General features: G+C 36.6%; 2 protein-coding genes across 2 annotated transcripts in view; both read left to right on the top strand.

The window, feature by feature from the left end:
• IPO11 (importin 11) overlaps positions 1–20,352 on the top strand; it is a 228,607-nt gene that overhangs the window by 175,890 nt on the left and 32,365 nt on the right. The window contains exon 28 of the mRNA XM_021007229.2: positions 20,133–20,228. Coding sequence (XP_020862888.1) covers positions 20,133–20,228 — 96 coding nt within the window. The remainder of the gene's footprint in view (positions 1–20,132; positions 20,229–20,352) is intronic.
• Positions 7,984–9,606, top strand: LRRC70 (leucine rich repeat containing 70). The gene has a single exon (XM_078154520.1). It carries the CDS (start codon positions 7,984–7,986, stop codon positions 8,941–8,943), a length of 960 nt encoding a protein of 319 aa, XP_078010646.1. The 3' UTR covers positions 8,944–9,606.

Below are 20,352 nucleotides of genomic sequence, written 5' to 3'. Positions count from 1 at the left end.
CAATCTGTCAGTCAGTCAATCAGGTAATAAGTATTAAACACCTATGTTTCAGCTACTATAGCACTAGGGATATAAGTACAAAGAAGAAACAATCCTTACACACAAGGAACTTAGATTCTAATGGAGAAGAACTCAAGTAAATGGACATATACAGCATGAATACATAGTTAATAAATACATGTGTATACATCACATATTTAAATATGAGGTGATCTGAGAGGGCAAGCACTAGCTGTTAGTCATATCAGGAAAGACTTCATGCAAAAGATGGTCTTTGAGCTACATTTTAAAGGAAAAGAGAGACTTTCTGAGGAGAAGGTGACAAATGGAGGACAGACAGTACAAGGACATGGAGATGGGAGAGCGAGTGTTGTGAGTGAGGAAAAGAGAGATCAGTTTATTTGGATCATAACATTGAGATAGGGAGAATAATATCTAGCAGGGCTGGAAAAATAGGTTTGGTCCAGGTTGTGTACAGCTCTAAAAACAGAGAAACTTATGTTTGAGAGTAGGAAGCCACTGGAATTGAGTAAGTAGGGGATTGACATAGAGATACACTTAAGGAAAACTACCTTTGTTAGCTATGTGTGGGGTGGAGTGGCGAGTAAATGAGAGCAGACTTTAGGAAATTTTATATTGCTTTTAATTACTTGAAACTTTTCCTTAAAATAAGGCCCATATTTTTAGCATTAGTATTTTCATAGTGATTGTAATTCATGCAATACTGTCATTACTGAAGAATTTTAGTTGTGATTCACCCAGAGGCAATTCAATTTAGAAGGACAGAAGGGGTATAAGTAGGTGAAAACATTTTATCAAACATGTTTTCAGAGAGTAATGTGTATTGAAAAGAAGTTGGTCAAATCACATGGTGAAAATGAGAGAGAGGGAAAACTGATCAATAGCCTGTATCTTCCATTTGTATTTGTATTTGCATTGTCAAGCATTTGAGAAGGAGGCCCCTACGTCATTGGGAGGATGTGAGTAGTAGTCAACCGGGATAGATAGATGTGGATGGCTTGCCACCTGTGTCATTGAGGTCACATGAGATCAATAAGAATATCAAAGCAGATAAATCTATTTACTCCATTAGTCCATCAGTCCATGTATATTGGAGTCCTTAAATAGAGACAGTGAGCTGGACCCAGAATTGAATCAATCAGTCATTTAAGTAATAAGTATTTATTAAACACCTTCTATATTCCAGGCACTATGGCACTAGGGATATAAGTACAAAGAAGAAATTTTGGGCTCTGCCCTGGGCTCTCTTCTCTTCTTCCTCTATCTATACTACTTCACTTGGTGATCTCATCAGCTCCCATGGATTTAGTTATGACCTCTATGAGAATCTGTTTGTCTAGCCTTAACCTCTGTGTGACACCCCCCCCCCCAGTCTCACATCTGCCTCAGCATGTCCAAAGGACAGTAATATTTTTTCTCCAAAACCCTCCTTTCTTCCTGACTTCCCTGTTATTTTCAAGGGTATCACTGCCTTCCAGTCTCCTAGGCTCATTACTTTGGTATCATCCTTGACTCCTTGCTCTGTTTAACCTCCCCATTCCAATTTGTTGCCAAGTTTGGTCATTTATACCTTAATAACATTTCTCATATAGCTCCCCTTTCTCCTCAGTGTTGCAGTCACCATCCTGTTATGGACTCTTATCACCACATGCCTAGACAGTTGCAGTATCCTGCTGGTTGATCTCCCCATTTCATGTCTCTCTCTACTCTAGGCCATCTTCCACTCAGCTGTTAAAGTGATCTTCCTAAAGCACAGCTCTAACCATGTTAACGCACCCCTCTACTCGGTAAATTCCAGTGGCTTCTTGCCACCTTCATGATCAAATATTAAGTCATATGTATAGTATTCATATTGGGCATTTGTACTCAGCCACTTCCCCCTACCTCTCCAGTTTTCTTATACTTACTCTGTACTCTGTGATGTAGTAACAGTGGCCTCCTTGCTAATCCTCACAGAATCCAATCCAATTCACTAAACATTTATTAAGGCCTATTATGTCCCAGCCACTGTGCTAAGTGCTGATTGTTGTTTAGTAGTTCAGTTGTGTCTGACTCTTCACATGACCCCATGGACCATAGTATGCCAGTACTGTCTTAGATACTGATTGGTTCACCATTTCCTTCTCCAGTGGTAAACAGAGGGTAAGGGACTTGCCCAGGGTCATGCAACTAGTAAGTGTCTGAGGCCGGATTAAACTGAGGTCTTCCCAACTCCAGGCCCAGCATTCTATCCAGTAAGCCAGCTACCTGCCTCTTGCTAAGTGCTAGGGATACAATTAATAAAAAGAAAGACAGTCCCTGTCCTCAAAGAATTTACAGTCTAATGTGGGGAGACAGCATAAAAAAGAGATTGGAAAGGAGTGAGTAAGGGGAATGGAACACAAGGATGTGTCTGGTGTGGGGCCTCTTATTCCATGGAATTGAAAGCAGGCAGAGCAGCAGATGCAGAGAGGAGTGAGCCCCAGAAGTCTAGTTTCTGCCCTCAATAAAAGGAAGGCATTGGGAGGAGTTTGGTGCTCCACAGCCCTTCAGTCAGAGGGGAGAGGAAGCTGAAAGAAGTGATGTCAGTAAAGGCTTGAATTAGCATTATGGTGATGACATTAGGGGTGATGAGCTTAACCTGGTGGGGTATCTTATTACATGGAGTTGAAACCAGGTAGAGCAGCAGGTACAGAGTGCACTTCATCTTTTAAATCAGGACATTTTCGTTGTCTGTCCCCCATGCCTAGAATTCTCTCCCTCTGTATCCCCTTTAATACTAGCACCTTCCCTCTGTTGATTATTTCCAGTTGTTCTGTGTATATCTTATTTGTACAAAATTGTTTATGTGTTGCCTCCTTCATTATAATTTAAGTTCCTTAAGAACAGAGACTGTTTATCCTCATTATGTCCTAGTGCTTACCTGGCATATATAGGCGTTTAATAAATGTTTACTGAATGACACATACATGTGTGTATCTGTGTGTGTGTGTGTGTGTGTGTGTGTGTGTGTGTTCATACTTGTATATAGAGTCATTTAACTTCTGTCAGGCTGTTTTTTCATCTGTAAAATGACAAAGTTGTACTAGAAGGCCTTCAGTGTCCCTTCTAGTTCTAAAGCTATCATCCCATGATTCTTTATGTGGAATATTTCAAGTTTATCTCTAGATAGGAAAATGACTTCAGAATTCTGTCTCTTTAAAACTAATAAATCTTTCATCTGTATTAGCCAAATTCTCAGTTTTGAACTTCTCATAGTAGCTGATCTGAGTCAGGAGTCCCAGAGTGTTACTGTTTTTAGTTTTGTGTTGTTTTGTTAATAGTTACATTTAAGTATGATCTAGACCAGAGCTTCTCAGAGCATGGTCCAAGGACCTCTGGATGTAACTGAGAGTGCTTCAGAAAGTCAGTGAAGTCAAAACTATCTTCAGAATGACATAAGACATTATTAACTATGTCTGACTCCTAAATATCTTAGCTGGAAGGCATGATGCACACATTGAACTTGCCTTTGTTCTGAGCAGTTGTCTTTGGTTCTTCTCTGGCTTTATATATACTCTGTGTGTGGAGACACACACACACACACACACACACAGAGAGAGAGAGAGAGAGAGAGAGAGATACACACACACACACACACACACACACACACAGAGAGAGAGAGAGAGAGAGAGAGAGAGAGAGAAGAGAGAGAGACATACACACACACACACAGAGATAGAGACAAAGAGACAGATGGTATAGATTGACAGTGAGTGAATTGGGTCCAGAATTGAAAAAGGAGAATAGGTTCAGTTTCCTAATTTCTTTCTGGACATTGCAAAGCTCCTTTAATGACCTTAAACTTTCCCTAGAAACAAAGGCCTGTCCTTTTTAAAATATCAGTATACCATCATTGTTGAAGTAAATTTATGAAGACATGGAATAAAACCATGTCTGAATAACTGAGGATTAATGGTCAGACAGAAGGTAATGGAACGAGTATGAACAGACCCCATCATGTAACAAATGAGAAATTTCAAAAAAGACCGAGAATAAAAAGTGTTATCATGAAAATGTATAGTAGTATAAGAGATGACAAAATGGGCTTATGACTAGGTCTAGGGATGACAGGTGGGCAACCTAGGTGCTCTTTTGTTATCCTCACTATTTCAGGAAAACATAAGAGAGATCAATGGCAACCTGTAGTGAAATTATGGTAGGACTTAGGTAAGAGTTGTACATCATAGGTAGACATGAGTGGATGATGATTTGTGTGTTTGGAGGGAACGACCTAATCACTGAGACCACAGATCCATTTAAGTGTTGACTATCATTACCATCCATTTTCATAACTTAAAAAAAAGAGTAAAATTGAAAATTACAAATCACTAAAGAATTTAAATGTATTTTGGAATATTTCTGAATATAAGGTAAGATACTGGCATAGATGTCTTAAGTATTTAAATTTAATTATATGTTTTGAAGAATTTTAATGTCTGTAGTGTATATCAACATTTTAGATGAAGATAGCTAGAAAGAAGGGAACTCCTGAGTCTGGCTGGCTTAGTGTTTTATACCAGCTACTTTCCACCCTTAAGCTAAAATAAATTATTGTCATGCCTCCTTAAGTGAGTTTTATGGTCATTGTTGTTAGTCTTCTTGTCATTACTAGTCCTGTTATTACCAGTTGTGTAGATGAGGAAGAGTAAAAATCTAGAAAAAATTACAGTATTGGTGGTGACAAGAAGACTAGGTGGTGGAATAGATAGAGGGCTGGACCTGGAGTTAGGAAGACCTGAGTTTAATTCACTCTCAGACACTCAGTAGATGTGTGACCCTGGGCAAATCACTTAACCTCTGTTTACCTTAATCTGTTGGGGGAGGAAATGGCAAACCAGTCCCGTATTGTTGCCAGGAAAACCCTATATGGGGTCATGAAATGTCAGACACGATTGAACAATAACAACAACGACAAGTGCTTACCGTGCATCAAGCCCTATTCTAAGTACTGTGGATGTTCATGTAGTTCCTGTGCTCAAGGAGTTTATATTTTAATACAGTAAGAAACAAACAGAGGGCAGTGGTGGCTAGAGAGACACTTGGGTCCAGAAAATTGCCTTGATTGTGAATTGATGTTGTGTGGGGCCATTGGGGAAACAGTCCCTCGTCCAGGGACAGTGGCTTGAGTTGACTTGATCCTATTAAGATTATGAAATTGGGGTTAGGGAGGAAGAATTTTTCTTATGATGGGGGAATATGTTTGACAAGTCTGTGGAGAAGATGTCCAGAGAGTAGAGAGTGAACTGAATCATACATAGTTAATGAGCCTTTCCTGAAATAGTTGACTTGGAGAAACAGTCCACCAGTCAAGGCAGGGCCTTGGGTTGGAAATTTCTCCTGGGCCCCAAGAAAGCAAGACTGGTGGATATGGTAGATTGAGAGTAGTAAGTGTAGTGCTTGTTGAATGACAGAATTAATGAATGAAGTTTACTTCACATTTTGCTTACATTACGCATTAGAGGTATCAAAATTGCCCAGTTTGGTTTAATGAGAAAACAGTGTAATATGTTTTCAGTCTGTCGTCCAAGTTGTTAATATAATAAATTAATTTTACAATTCCTATTCCATCCTCATCTCTGACTTGACTTGCATCTCTTTCCTTTAGCTTTCTCACTATTAATTTCCTCACAAATAATATAATGATTATCTTTGTACAGTATAGTTATACAAATGTGAAGTACAGTATAGTTTATAGCTTACTGTACTTTGTACACTATAATTATAATATGACCACCTTTTAAATATAAATTATATTCCTAATGAGTAGCTGTTTAAAATATAAGATTGAATTTTTGGTTTGAAATTAGAAGGGCAGTACTAGATAGTAGGACACTCTTGAAATAATTAAAATAATGTAATTGATAGGCTCCTAAGTAGTGAGCAGTTAGTTAAGCCCACTGTTGAAATTAAAAGCCATATTAAAATCAAGGATTTTTATGAAATCTTTGTCACAGAATCTTGGAAGATCAGAACTACTAAATGTTATAATCATGCTGTACAATATATATGACATTTACTGACGAACATATTCACATAATAACTCTTATTTGTCTATATTTTTGTGCTTTAAAATTTCGAAGATTAATTTTTTTGAAAATCAAAATTATGAAGTAAGAAACATGTTTGGGGTAGCAGGGCTTATATATTAAGAGAACTGAAATTAACTCTGTGTTCTCAAGAAATAAGTTTTTGAGATTTCCTTTCCAACAAGTACTTCAGAAACACAGATAAAATTACTTCCTGTCTCTCAATTTCCTGTATCCATGGTAACCTCTGTATTACACATTCACTATAGAGGAACCACTGGGAAGAACACTGTTTCCTGAGTGAGCTAGGGCAAAAAATGTGGTAAAAGAATGGAGTTTAACAATGTCTTCTAACTCATTTTAAAAGTAAATGTATCCTCTGGTCACATGAGCAACAATAAGATGAACTTCTGTTTCTTGGTAAGATACTTTCTTATTTAAATATAGGCAGTATATTTAAAACTTTAACAAATATAAAAAGAAATTATAATGTAATGAAAAGTCTGTAGTTTATAGGAACTAGTATGATTATATAATGAATTAATATTTTCGTGTGACTTCAATACAATCTGATTAGACTTTAATTAGGTTATGATCAGAATTGTTAAATGATGTGAGAATATGTTGAAATATTTTAAACTACATGACAGTCTCTGTATTAATATTTGTTCATATTTAACTAAGTATATACTTCAAATATTGAATTGTTACCTGAGAAGTAATAACACTCCTAATTCTTTAACTTTTCATGATCTTAAGATGAATATTCATGTAGTTGAAAAAAGACGTTAAGTGGAATGTTTTTCATTATAGCTTTTAATAATAACTAGTGCCTGACCAATGCAAATGATGGATAGATTAAATGCAGAATTTGGGGCATAATAAAGCACATGATTTATTTTTAGAACCTTTGATGAGCATCATTTATAGTTTTGCCTTTTCTTTTTATGGCCAAATTTCATATGAAGAGAAAAGCCAAGCACTGGGCTATGTGTGAATCACACATTTCTCTGCCTTGCCAAAGACTGGCTCTGTTAGCTTTTTTCCTTTTTTTTTTAAAATTTTATTTTGTTTTAAATTAATTGATTCAGACAGAGATCCTGGGATGGCCATCTGATTGCCACTTTTGTACTGGAAGACAAATTAACTGCTGTAGCTTAGGCCTTTGAAGTATTCCCAATAATTTTCCTAATAGTTCAGTGATTTTATGTCTGAATGGAACTACTATAACCTATGTAGATCTTAATGAATTGATAAATCTTAAGGCTCTTATAGCACTGTATGTGGACAATTCTAGTATTTTATGTGTATCCAAAAACTGTTATTGATTTGAAGCAACAATTTTTTATACCTGAACCATAATTTAGTAAAATACTTAGATCCAGGAATATTTGAGGGACTTTGAGCTCTTCGTAATTTATGTTTACAATCTAATCAGATAGCTTTTGCTCCTAAAGGATTATTTAGTGATCTCGCTTCAGTTCATTATGTTACTCTGCAAAGAAATAGCCTCACTTCTTAGAAGTGGTGCCTTCTTTGGAATGATTAGTCTCTAGACACTTAATCTGGCTGATAATAAAACTTCAAAGATATCAGATTCAGTATTTCTTCATCTTGGAAACCTTAAGCGTTTCTGTCTTGAAGGTAACAGTTTAACAAAGGTTCCATCAGATGCTTTTGGTATACTTAAAAACCTCAAGAAACCTCCTTTGTCTCATAACCACCATTGACCTAATATAGCCTTTTGCATTTAAAGAACTAGTCAAGTTGAAATATGTACTTCTGAAAAATGCAAGCATCAAAAATGTTTACAAGGATGGATTTAGTGGAATTAATAATCTTAAACATTTGATTTTAAGCCATAATGATTTGGAAAATTTAAATTATAAACATACTTAGAGTGTTAGAAAACTTAATGTACCTGCAGTTAGATAGAAACAGAATAATCAGCATTGATGGTAATACATTTGAAACAGTGGGAGCTTCGTTAAAGATTCTTAATCTGTCATTTAATAATCTTACAGACCTGCGTCCTAGAGTTCTTAAATCCTTATCTTCATTGATACATCTTCAAGCCAGTTATAATCCTTGGGACCATAGCTGCAAATTGTTGAGCCTACGTGACTGGCTAACATCTTTAGCCATTACTCTGAACATCTATTGTCAAAATCCTCCATCAATGCATGGCAGAGCTTTGCATTACATTAAGTCGTCTGAATTTGCAGATACTTCTCCAACTAATGGATCACCAGCCTGGGCAGTAGAATCTCTTCAGATTCATCACACGACTATGGCATTAATGATGGCTTGGCATAAATTAGCTACATTTGGAAAACATTTTGAAAAGTCTGAAACTGAGAGTGTTACCTTCAGAGGAAGAGTTCTGACTTCAACTCCCAGTAGATTTTTTCAAGAACATGTTTTTGAGAACCCATCAGAGACAACAACAGAGTTACCGGTACAAATACAGCTTAACCCTGTTAACTTGAGTATGGAAAATAGTAGTGTCCTACCAACCAATGCTGGCTCTTTAACACAAGAGACAGCTTTGATATGTACACAGGAGGTTGAAAAGTTGAATCAGGCTTTTGACATTTTGTTAGTTTTTTTCATTTTAGCTTGTGGTGTGATTATTTTTCTGATCTTTAAGATTATTCAGTTTAAACAGAAACTGAAGACTCAAGAAAACTCGGGCGAACACAAACTAGAGTACTACAGTTTTTATCAATCAGCTAGGTATAGTGTTACAGAACCACTTTGTGCTAGGGCTCAGAATCCATTAGGAAGAACAGTTATGGAACAAGTTGGATTTCCTAAACAAATAATGCCTGAAAGTCAGGCACAGGTCATCCTGTTTGAACATTCTGCCTTGTAATCATATTCATCTTAACTCTTTGTGTGGACTATAAGATTTGATTTGCCTTTAAAACACATGAAATCAGAGCCAGCGAGGTGGCGCAGTGGATAGAGCACCGGCCCTGGAGTCAGGAGGACCTGAGTTCAAATCCAGCCTCAGACACATAATACTTAACTAGCTTTGTGACCTTGGGCAAGTCACTTAACCCCATTGCCTAGCCAAAGAAAAACAAACAAACAAAAAAACCCCACATGAAATCTAATAGCAGAAATACATTTTTTTGATAACAAGTTATTTCAATGTAGCATTATTTAAGTAATGCATAATGGCTTTTTTTGGTGTTACTGTGAAATATGATACATTGGGTTTCTGATTATTAATGATGTTTTTATACTTTAGTAATAGTGCAGTATGTAGCAAAATAATGAGCATGTAGTGAGTACTTTCTAAGTACTTATTGATCAATTATAATCAAAATATCAAACATAGATGTTATAAATGTATTGCTTCTTCTTATCCCTTATTCCATTGTTCGTGTGTGTGTTTGTGTGTGTGTGTGTGTATGAATATTTTCCCTAAAACATTTGTTTTTTTCATTCTATCAGAAGTTCATACTCTCCTTGTAAATGCTTTTTGACATCTCATTTTGGGGTAAATCATTATAAAAATTACATAAAATAATTTGGAATTGAGTTAGAATTATTACTGACAATGTTCTGAGACTGAAGGATTTGTGGAATAAAATATCTCCACAAAGTCATCACTGCCAATATTTTAGTTGGTAATCTAAGAGTGCAGAGAAGAGCAGAAAGGTATTCTATGGGTGGTATTCATTTAGAAGTGGTAAATATTAGCTACATGCACACATCCACAAAATATGAATCCTATTCTTACTCTATGCCATCTCAAGCCTTACTTTTGGTTATAGTAATATTCAGAAACAATTGATTGCTTGTTTGAAGAATTGCTATCTTTATTTTAACTGCCTGTTACATTAAAGGGAAACAGTGAGCTCTGAACTTTTCTCACCCTACTCTTTGAAATTATCTCTGTTGTTAGAGGACTGGGGTTCAAATCCTAACTCTGCTTGTATGACCTTGGTTTAGTCACTTAGCCTCTCTAGGTCTCAGTTTCTTCATCTGTAAAATAAGGGAGTTGGACAAGATTGACTCTGAGGTCCCTTCTACATCTAGAGCTGTGAGCCTAGAGTTCTGTGGCCCTTACAAATCTGATCAAATTTGTGAGATATGCTACTTTTTATGATCTCTTCATTTTAAGCTATCTGAAGTAAAGAACTAAAAGATTTTAGAGATGAAGTCACATTAATAGACCATGTTTTTATAAAACAAATGAAGCATTTATAATTGTTTTAGGCAAAAAAAAATTGGACAGTGAGACAGAAGCATAGAAAAAAGTATTATATGTGGGTATTTCATATGTACTCATTTTGTCCTCGTTTTCATTAACTAGGAGCTTTAATCTTGTACATTTAAAAACTATAGTACCTCTGGTTTATATATAACTGCTCATCAACTGTCTCATTTAAAAGTGCTCTATTGATTTCTCATTTTAAAAGCTCTAACGTTAATTATTCCTCCTTTTTTTATATGTGTATCATTTCTATCTCTTAAGAAGTATTTCCTCATTACAAATTTGTATATAAGCTCAACAGCCAAACTATAAACAGGCCTTGTATAATTCTAAATTAAGTCGCCTGAAGAATCTTCCCATCTTATAGCCTCTCTCACTTATTAAAACTTTGATTGGGTGCATAAAGGACAAATAGTGCTCTAGTTTTTTTTTTAGTAGATTGTGTTCCAGAAGTTTTTATGTAAGGTAGTTAATTTGTACTTCATTTTCCCATGGAAATAATCTTAAAGATATTAAAATGTAAGCTTCTTACCAGTAGGAATTATTTCTTTCATTGTATTTCTATTCCCAGGGCCTAACATAGTTTTTGGAACATAGTAAGCACTTAATAAATCCTTATCGACTGATTGATTACGAAGATAGTGATTAGGTTTCCAGTCTAGCCTTTAAAAGCCTAATATACTTTAAGGAACTACCATTTATAATGTTTTTTAAAATGTGAAAATGCATTCAAAATTCTATTGGACATACAAGGGAATATTTCTTCCTGCTGCAGGCCTGTCCTTGAGGACAGGATGCTGTCTTCCTACCATCGTTATCTTTCCCCCTCACTTTTTTCCTTTCCCCCTTTCATTGCAAAGCGTACAACGGAAGGTCAGTAGGGTGTATTCTAGAGGAATCTCAAAGACTCTGTGGATGTTTGGGAGTAGGAGTAGGGAGAGGAAAAGGTGGATAGAGGCATCATCCCAAATATTAAGGACAAAATGAACTTTTAGAAGAGAAAGAACTTACAGAAAAGACAGAAAGGAGATTTAATTTCCACAACTGGTAAATTGCTTCTCTTTTTTACTTAACCAAATCTCTGGGTCCAGAATCATACTTGGAGTATTAAACTTGTATTTATCAACATCCCATTTAAAAGTTTTGTGTACCATTTACTATTATGGGTTTTTTTTCCTCCCAGAATGCTTATGGACAAATGTTATATTTTCCATACATCAAATCACATTACTTGTTAATATACAGAAAAAAATATATTCCAGTAAGATTACACATAAAACGTTGGGTTTTGGTAGTCTCCTCTGTTTGGCATTTTATGTGTGACTTCTTCATGCCATAGTTGTAAGGAGTGCCGGACTTGGAGTAAGGATAGGTGAGTTTAAATCTTCCTTCCTATATTTACCAGCTGTGTGACTATACATAAGTCATTTGATTTCAGAGAGATTTAGATTTCTGACCTGTAGAAAAGGGAAAGTAATATTTGTTACTACTCTTGTATCTTTTTTTTGGGGGGGGGTGAGGCAACTGGATGTAAGTGACTTGCCCAGGGTCAGATAGTGAGACTACTCTTGTATCTTAAGAGATTGTTGTGAAGATATTGCTTTACCAACCTTATAACATGGTATACATTTGAGTTATTATGTAAAAACTCGTTTGAACCCACTAGCCTAGGAGACTTAGGCTTATGCTTATTTAGTGGTGGTCCCATCAGAAAGTGTTATTGAGAGAGGCTGAAAGCAGAGTACTGTGTTCCTGTTCTACAGTATGTGAGAAATAATCAGAAAAGCATTCCATCTCACTCTGCCTCATCTCAAGACCTGTTTTTGATGATAGTGATACTCCAAAGAAAATTTGAGTGCATAAAAGAAATCTTTTTTAATATCAGTTACCTGATATAGCACATTAGATTCCAAACTTTCCTGACAAAGTCCCCTCTCATACCTGATTACATTTTGTAAGATGTCAGTCATTTTTTAAAAAGGCCTTTTTACCTTCCTCTTGGAAACCTCATCCATTAGATATAGATTTCGTTGCCAAGATTACCTCAGGTTGGTTTTGGTTATTAGCTCTCCTGTATTTTTTATAATGATTCCACGTACATTTTCTCTCTTGTGTCAACATTGTGTTTTAACCAGCCACGGAGAAAAGAAAATTCACTTTATAGCTTTCTTTTTGAAGCTGTCTGGTAGTCTCTCAAAATGATAGAAGTTTTTTCATCTTCAGTTGCCAAAAAAAAAAAATCTTCGCCTTTCTAGATTGTAAAGTTTTTGAGGAAAGGAGCCGTATCTTATCCATCAACATCTAACACTGGTTATCTAACGTAAGTTTTTGAAGACTTAAGTTCTTCACATAAAAAATGGGGATGATAACCTATAAAGACTTACCTCACATGATTGACATATGGATCAGCTTTTACAAATCCTTTAAGTACAATGGATAGAACACTGGGCCTAGCATCAGGAAAACCTGAGTTCAAATCCAGCCTCTGACACTTATTATCTGGGTGGCTATGAACTGGTCACTTAACCTCTGATTGCCTCAGTTTTCTTACTTATAAAATGAAGCTACCTCCCAGAGTTGTTGTGAAGATAAAATGTGATCACCATTCTAAGGTGTTCAGCATGGTGCCTGGCACATAGCAGGTGCTGAACAAATGCCTCTTCCCTCTGTTGCTCCTTCGCTCCTCTAAGAGAAAGAACCCATGAGAATTTGCCATATCACTTTGTTTTGCAGTTCTCAAATGTACTTATGTTTTGGTGTGAATTAGTTGCCTTTGTTTGTGGCATATCCCTCTTCTAGATTGTGAGCTCCAGAAGGATAGAGTCATAGATTACCTAAAGATGGTAATGGTCTACACAACATAGGCACTTTAAAATAATCGTTCTTGAATGAGTGAAGAAAATAAGTGAATTCAGTGGCATTGTCATGTGTTCTGGGCCAGTTATTCTTTGTGTGACTGAGGGCAAGTTCCTTTACTTCTGTGGAACTAAGTTGCTTTCTGAGGTGATTGGACTAGGGGTATCTCAAGACCTTTCTAGCTCGAAGTTTATATGCCATTTAATAAGAGATGTCTCATTTCATTACCTTGCTTATTTCTGTGGCATAGATCATGTTATAGACACAGAAAATTCAAGTATGAAGTGTTTTGGTGAAGGCTTATGATACCTAGGTGCTATGCAGAATGGAAATACTATCTATGCCCTCACCCCAATCTTTTTTTCTCCCTCTTTTTTCTTTCTTTCTCTGTGTGTATGTATGTTCTTTGACTTTTTTTGTGATCACCAGCATCCCTTTCCCTTCACCCTGATTTCCACAGTGTTCTGTTACAGATCTCCTTATCCCTTCTGCTATACTCTCTGTAATGCCTGTTCCATAGTTAACAAACTAGTGTTAATTTTATTTTATTTTTAAAATTTATTTATTTATTTTTAGTTTTCAACAATCACTTCTATAAGCTTTTGAGTTTTAAATTTTCTCCCTGTCCCTCCCACCTCCTTCCCCAAGGCAGCATGCAATCTGATAGAGGCTCTACTTATATTCCCATTAAACATATTTTCACATTAGTCATGTTGTAAAGAAGAATTAGAACCAATAGGAGGAACCACAAGAAAGAAGAAACAAAACAAAACAGAGAGGGAAAAAAAGCAGATAGTATACTTTGATCTGCATTCAAACTCTGTAGTTCTTTCTTTGGATGTAGATAGCATTTTCCATCACGAGACTTTTGGGGATGTCTTAGATCCTTGCATTGCTGAGAAGAGCTAAATCTATCAAAATTAGTCACTCACAATGTGGCTGTTATTGTGTACAATGTTCTCCTGGTTCTGCTCACTTCACTCAGCATCAGACCATATAAGTCTTTCTAGGTTTTTCTGAAGTCAGCTTGCTCATCATTTCTTATAGCACAATAGTGTTCCATTACATTCATGTGCTACAACTTGTTCAGCTATCCCCAATTGGTGGGCATCCCCTCAATTTCCAATTCTTTGCCTCCACAGAAAGAGCCACTATAAATATTTTTGTACATATGGGTCCTTTTCTCATTTTTATCTGCCAAAACAAACCTAGAAACTATATGAACACAATTACAAGACACTTTTCAGAATAAAGTCAGATCTAAATAGTTGGAAAAACGTTAGTTGCACACTAATGTTCATTTTAAATCTTTCTTTGTCACCTTTTCCATCTTCTGACACTTACTGAGACCTCAGTCTGTCCTGATGACATAGTATCCCTGGCCATACTTTTTACTACCAGCTGAACTTTGACTTATACATTACCCACTTTCTAAATCCTTGTCCCCGACTCACTGGTCATACATCTTCATTGTGGGGGAGTGGAAATACTCCTTGCTCCCTGTGGCCACTTCAAACTCACCCTCTACTATCATTTCTCTGTAACTTTTTCTCCTTTGAAATGCATTCCTTTCATTTTTTTTTCTTTTTTCTTTTTTCTTTTTAGCTAGGCAGTTGGGGTTAAGTGACTTGACCAGGGTCACACAGCTAAGAAGTGTCATGTGTTGTGTGTCTGAGACTGGATTTGAACGCAGGTCCTCCTGACTGCAAGGCCAGAGCTCTATCCACTGTGTCACCTAGCTGCCCCCATTCAATTCATATTTACAACCCGTTCAGGATTCTGGTAGTTGTTATCTGTCAACTCCCAGGACACTTTCTCTCCTTCATCAGTATGTTTAGTGCCTACCCCAAGGGTCTTCTCTCCACCCTAATTTTTGCTCTCATGCCAGAAGACTTCAATGTATGTATTGATACTCTCTCAGATACCATAACTTCTCAGTTCTTCAACCTGCTCTACTCTGTTTCAGCTACATACTGAGAGAGTCATAACCTTTATCTTTTCATCACCTACAAATGTTTCACTTTCATTTTTATGACCTACGAAATTCTTTTATCTACTCATTATATTGTGACATTCTTTCTTTCCTTCTGCTTTATTTGCCCAATCCTGTTCTTAGTCCTCGCCATGACCTCGAATCCCTCTATCTCAGTTCTTTTCTAGACCATCATCCTTATACTGGCTACTCTCTCCTCCCTTTCCCCATTTCATTCCATTGTTGACTTATTTCACCTCTACAGTATCCTTGACATTCGAGTCCCTTGCCACCTTGTTAGATCTCTGATCACGCTTTGCCAAGGCCCAACCTTTAGTTCCTTCCACCTTCTGTTCCTTTGTTCCTGTTTACCCAGTGCTTAGTATAGCTAAAGAAAACTGTGAAACTCTGTTGACTAGGACCACTGCAGATTTGTTAAGTAATCTCAATTTGTGCCACACTGAAGCAAGGCCTTACTTTTATACCTTCCCAATTGATTCACTATCACGCTCAGCTTAGCACCTTTTCCAAACCTTTTCTTTCCATCTCAAACCTTCCCTAGAGCCTTCTCTCTTCACTTTTTCAACTGAGAACTTTGCATATTTCACTGAAAAAAAAATGAGGCTCTTTGTAGAGCTCATTCACTCCTCATCTTACATCTCATGGATTCCTTCCCCCCAGTATCTCCTCCTTCCCCCCTGTCTCACAGGAAAGGGTGGCTCTTTTCCTTACCAAGGCAAACTCCTTTTATGTTGACAAATGATCCTATTCTATCCTATTTTCTCAGTCAAATGGCCTTCTTCATCATCCATACTCTGTCACCAGACTGCTGGCTGCCTCCCTATTGCCAGCTCACTTGTGGCAACATCAGAAAATAAATAAAGCCACTTTTTTATACATTTCTATATCTATATAAATATAGATACATGGATCAAACCCTCCAGTGTGTGTGTATGAATCATGTTCACAGCTAATCTGTATAATGTTCTACCAATCACAAGTTCTCATAGTTTTTGTTTTGGTTTCATGGTAATAGGAGTGGAGAGGAAAACAGTTTTCAATGAGAAATTTTCTTACCTAATCTTATGATATGGATGCTGGTAGTGGTGGTTGTGTTAAGCCTGCAATAAACAAGACAGTATACAGTTTTGGCAGTTGGTGAGTAAACACAGTACAACAGAAGTAAAACATTTTAACCTTTCTATTGAAACAGTTAAAATCTAGGTTCAAAAGTTTGCTGGCAGAAGTTTTTTTCACAGAAATACACACACACACACACACACACACACACACACACACACACACGCGATACCCAATGCTTTCACAACTTACAGTAGCCTTTAATATTAACAGTTTTAGAAATTGTACCTTTGTATTCCTTTTTAGTGAAGCATTTAGATGGCACAGTGGATAGTGCACTGTGCCTGGAGTCAGGAAGATCTGAGTTCAAGTGCAGCATCAGATACTTCCTAGCTGTGTGACTCTGGACAAGTCACTTAACCTCTGTTTGCCTTAATCTACTAGAGAAGAAAATGCAGACCATTCCAGTACCTTTGCCAAGAAAACCCATGGACAGTGTGGTTCATGGGGGTCACAAAGAGTCAGGCACAGTTGAACGACTGAACACCTTTAAATTCCTGTTTAACAGTGATGAGACAGTAACTAACTTTTGTTAGTTTTAAATTATGTTTTTTTGCCTTCCGTAAGAGTACATGTGTCATGCCTATAACAATGATTGCCTAGTTATCTAAAACAAAGGTAAAGCCCAACAAATTGACAGGCTCTACAGATAAGTCTTCTTGGGGAAGATATCTGAAATGTGGGAGGTGTTGCACAGAGGGTGGAGGGACACAATTAAATGGAAAACCCTAAGAAGTTGGAATAGAAGCCCAAAGGTCCAAAGTTAAGGATTTTGCTAAATTGAAGGCAGACTTGCCTTAATTTACATTTAAAGCATTATAAAACTAGCCATAGGCAAAATTCTGACATTTTCTTAATATTAATAATTTCTAGAAAAAGTGGATTTCTATTTTAATTTAGCAAGAATAAGGCATCAGTTACTGTTGATGTTTTTAGAAACAAATCCAAAATATGTTTTCTCAAAATTAAAAGTTAATGTGAAAACATTTTTCCTATCATTTTATGTGAAATTATTTAGCACTGTTTCATGTTTAATAAAGGTTTTTCAGGTCTCTGATCCTTTTTTTCATTCTATGATATTTGAATGGAAACCCTTTAAGGATTTCTAGTCTCATTTCCTTCCCAGTGATTATCATTAACATGAGATTTATTAGTGTAGTTTTGCATAAAAAGGTGTGTGTTCCCATTTAAGACAAAAATATTTTCAGAGTTTGGCCTGGAAAGTACCAGGAAAGGCACTAATTTTAGTTTAGATGTATTATTTCTGTTTCTGTGAAAAGTCATGAATTCAGTCAGTAGCTTGAAAATATAGTTTTTGTTCCATCCTCACATTTCATTTTATCAAATTATTTTAAGTGTTCTGGGGACTACTGGAATTAAACCTTTTTTGTTTTCCACAGGTTACTTTTAGTTTTGGGTATACTGAGAGGGCCATAAGTAATTTAGCCAGTGATTGTGATATATTACAAGGTGGTGAAAATCAGTTGATTAGAGTCGTTTGGCCCAGTTTATAGATTCAGTCCTTGGATGACAAGGAATTTTTAACAGAGAAAGTACAAAAGTTTGTTTTATAAACACAGGCTGCATCCTTACCCTCTAATAATTTCAAAAATAGATCCTAACCCCCTTTGACTTTCCCAAAAACTGGGGAGGAGGGGAGATGAGGAAAGAAGATTGTATAAAAATTAAATCAACTTATGTCTGTCACTTCTAGAAGAATCATTCAAAGAACATGCACTCTTTCTGTGGGTCCAATGAAGGATTACTGACCATATACATCTGGCAACATTTTAGTTCAACAGATTTTAAATGCGTCATATATGCAGAGCACTATGCTAGGGCCTGGGTATACAGTAATAGCTATGACACAGACTTTGCTCTCAAAAGCTTAGAATTTGATACATGGAAACATATATACCTAGAGAACAATGACATAAGATAATTCCAAAGGAGAGTTCTCGGCAAAGCACCTTGAAAACTTTGAGGAATAAGAGAAGAAAAGCTCCATGGAGTAGGCAATACGTGAATTAACTCTAAAGGAATAGAAAAACTTGAACAGATAGAAATGGAAAAGGGAGAGATGACCATTTCAGGTATGTTTGGGAGAAAGAGCATGAACAAGTGTGCGATGGAGTGAGTTGCCCAGTTTGTTTGGAGTATTGAGTACATGAAGGAGGATAGCATGGTATAAAGCTGAAAGGTAAGATGGAGACAGATCATTATCAGGATTATATCCTTTTTTCCATAGACAGTGGGATGCCACTGGAGGTTTTTGAGTAGAGGACTGACATGCAATTCAGTAATTCAAAAAGCATTTTAGAAACAGCTAATATGTAGGTGCCATTCCTTGTCCTGTATGATAGAGTTAAAAAGAAAAATGGCACTGGCCATCAAGGAGCTTACATTCTATTTGAAGGATACAACATGTACACAGAAAATTGAATACAAAATCTATACAAATTAGTTTTTGAGGTGAATTTTATGACAGGTATTTTGTTATCAATAAAATGGGAGTTCCCAGGGAGCACAAGAGAAAGTTAAGGCAGAGTGGGATAAAGACCTGGGGGGAATAGGGCAGGTGTGATTGATTGGATATTAACAAGTGGCAGCCAGGGAAAGGAACTTTACTGTAGGCAGCTTATGCTTCAGAGTTCTTTATGAAATCGTAGAGCAAGAGATTGTCATGCCCTTCATAATAGTGATAATGTTGATTTGATGCCGGTCTCTGAGCTGGAGACAAAAAAAAGGGGGTGGGGAATATGTGTAGCATGTCCCTGATCCTGCCAGATGGTAATGGCAGGAATCTTTGAAATCTTAGGCCTCCCTGGTTACAGAGGGTGAGGCATATTTTTAGGTGATATTCCTCAAAACCTCAGAAAGGTCATGTCTTTCCCAGGGGCTTAGTGTTGGGTAGATTTTCTTCCCTGGGTAATGGTGGGAGTTTGGACTTGGGATCCAGGAGATGGGCATTTGGCCCTAGGCTTGTGGTGACTATGGAAGAGGATGGGTGGCAGAGCAGATGAGGAGTCTCTTGCTTGGTCTTGCGTGGTCGTGCCTGATGACATGATGGCATCTTGAGGCAGCATGGCTCAATTGATGCAGTGTTGGAATTGGAGTCAGAAAGACTTGAGTTTGAGTCTTTACATAATTACTAGCTCTGTTACCCTAAACAAATTATGTAACCACACTCAGCCTCAGTTTCCTCATCTGTAAATTGAGAATAATAATAACTATGACCTCATGAGGATCAAATGAGATAATAACATGGAAAGGGCTTTATGAACTGTTAGGGGATATAGAAAGATGAGTGTGATGCAATAGAATGACCATCTGAGCAGCAATGTGAGAGTAGATTCTCCAAGAAGGAATAGCCTGAGGGCAAAAAGAGTAATTGGGAAGATCTTACAGTAGTGTAGGTGAGAACACATTTGAGATCCTGAACTAGGGTGGTAATGGTGAGGAGGGGGCCAATGTACAAAGTAGAGAAAGAATTGATGGAGTTTGGAGGTGTAGAAAGGTAAGAGGTGACTCAGAGTTTAGGATAGGCGAATGTTAAGAATTTAAAGATACTGTGTTCAATCCTATCAGCTCTCTTCAGGCTATCAGATTAAGTGCTAGAACACTTTGATCATTTTTCAGATTTTGAATGGAAAATATTTTGTCTTTGTTTTCCAAAATTACTGTTGTTTCCTGAATTGTGTGATTCAGAATATGGCAGTTTTAAACCTGAAGAAATATATTTTAAGAGTTTTTTTTTTTTATGAACATGTTTAAGAACTCATTTCTGCTTTTAAAACATGATTTTTCTCAATAATGCTTGTTTACTTTCTCATCTTGTCTCATTTTCCTTTCCATTTTTTTCTTACAGAGTCATCCAGGATAAATTCTGTGGCATCATTAACATTTCAGTTGAAGGCCTACATGATGTCATGACAGAAGATTCTGAAACAGGAACTTATAGAGAGTAAGCGGACTAATGAACTTCACTGGGTTCTTGTTAATAGTTAAATCTGTGCCATATCATTTCTTTTGGTAAGAGGGAGGATAGATTTATAAAGACAGTACAGTAATTTTGTTTGATAAATTTC

This window comes from Phascolarctos cinereus, unplaced genomic scaffold, assembly GCF_003287225.1.
Source record: "Phascolarctos cinereus isolate Bilbo 61053 unplaced genomic scaffold, phaCin_HiC Scaffold_4;HRSCAF=312, whole genome shotgun sequence".
In the NCBI taxonomy this organism is placed as follows: Eukaryota; Metazoa; Chordata; class Mammalia; order Diprotodontia; family Phascolarctidae; genus Phascolarctos; species Phascolarctos cinereus.
The sequence above is the reverse complement of the archived record's forward strand: the minus strand, read 5'-3'. Positions and strand labels throughout refer to the sequence as shown.

What these genes read in the sequence shown, in the direction of transcription:
- LRRC70 (XM_078154520.1), top strand. Translation starts at nt 7,984, where the DNA reads ATGTACCTGCAGTTAGATAGAAACAGAATAATCAGCATTGATGGTAAT.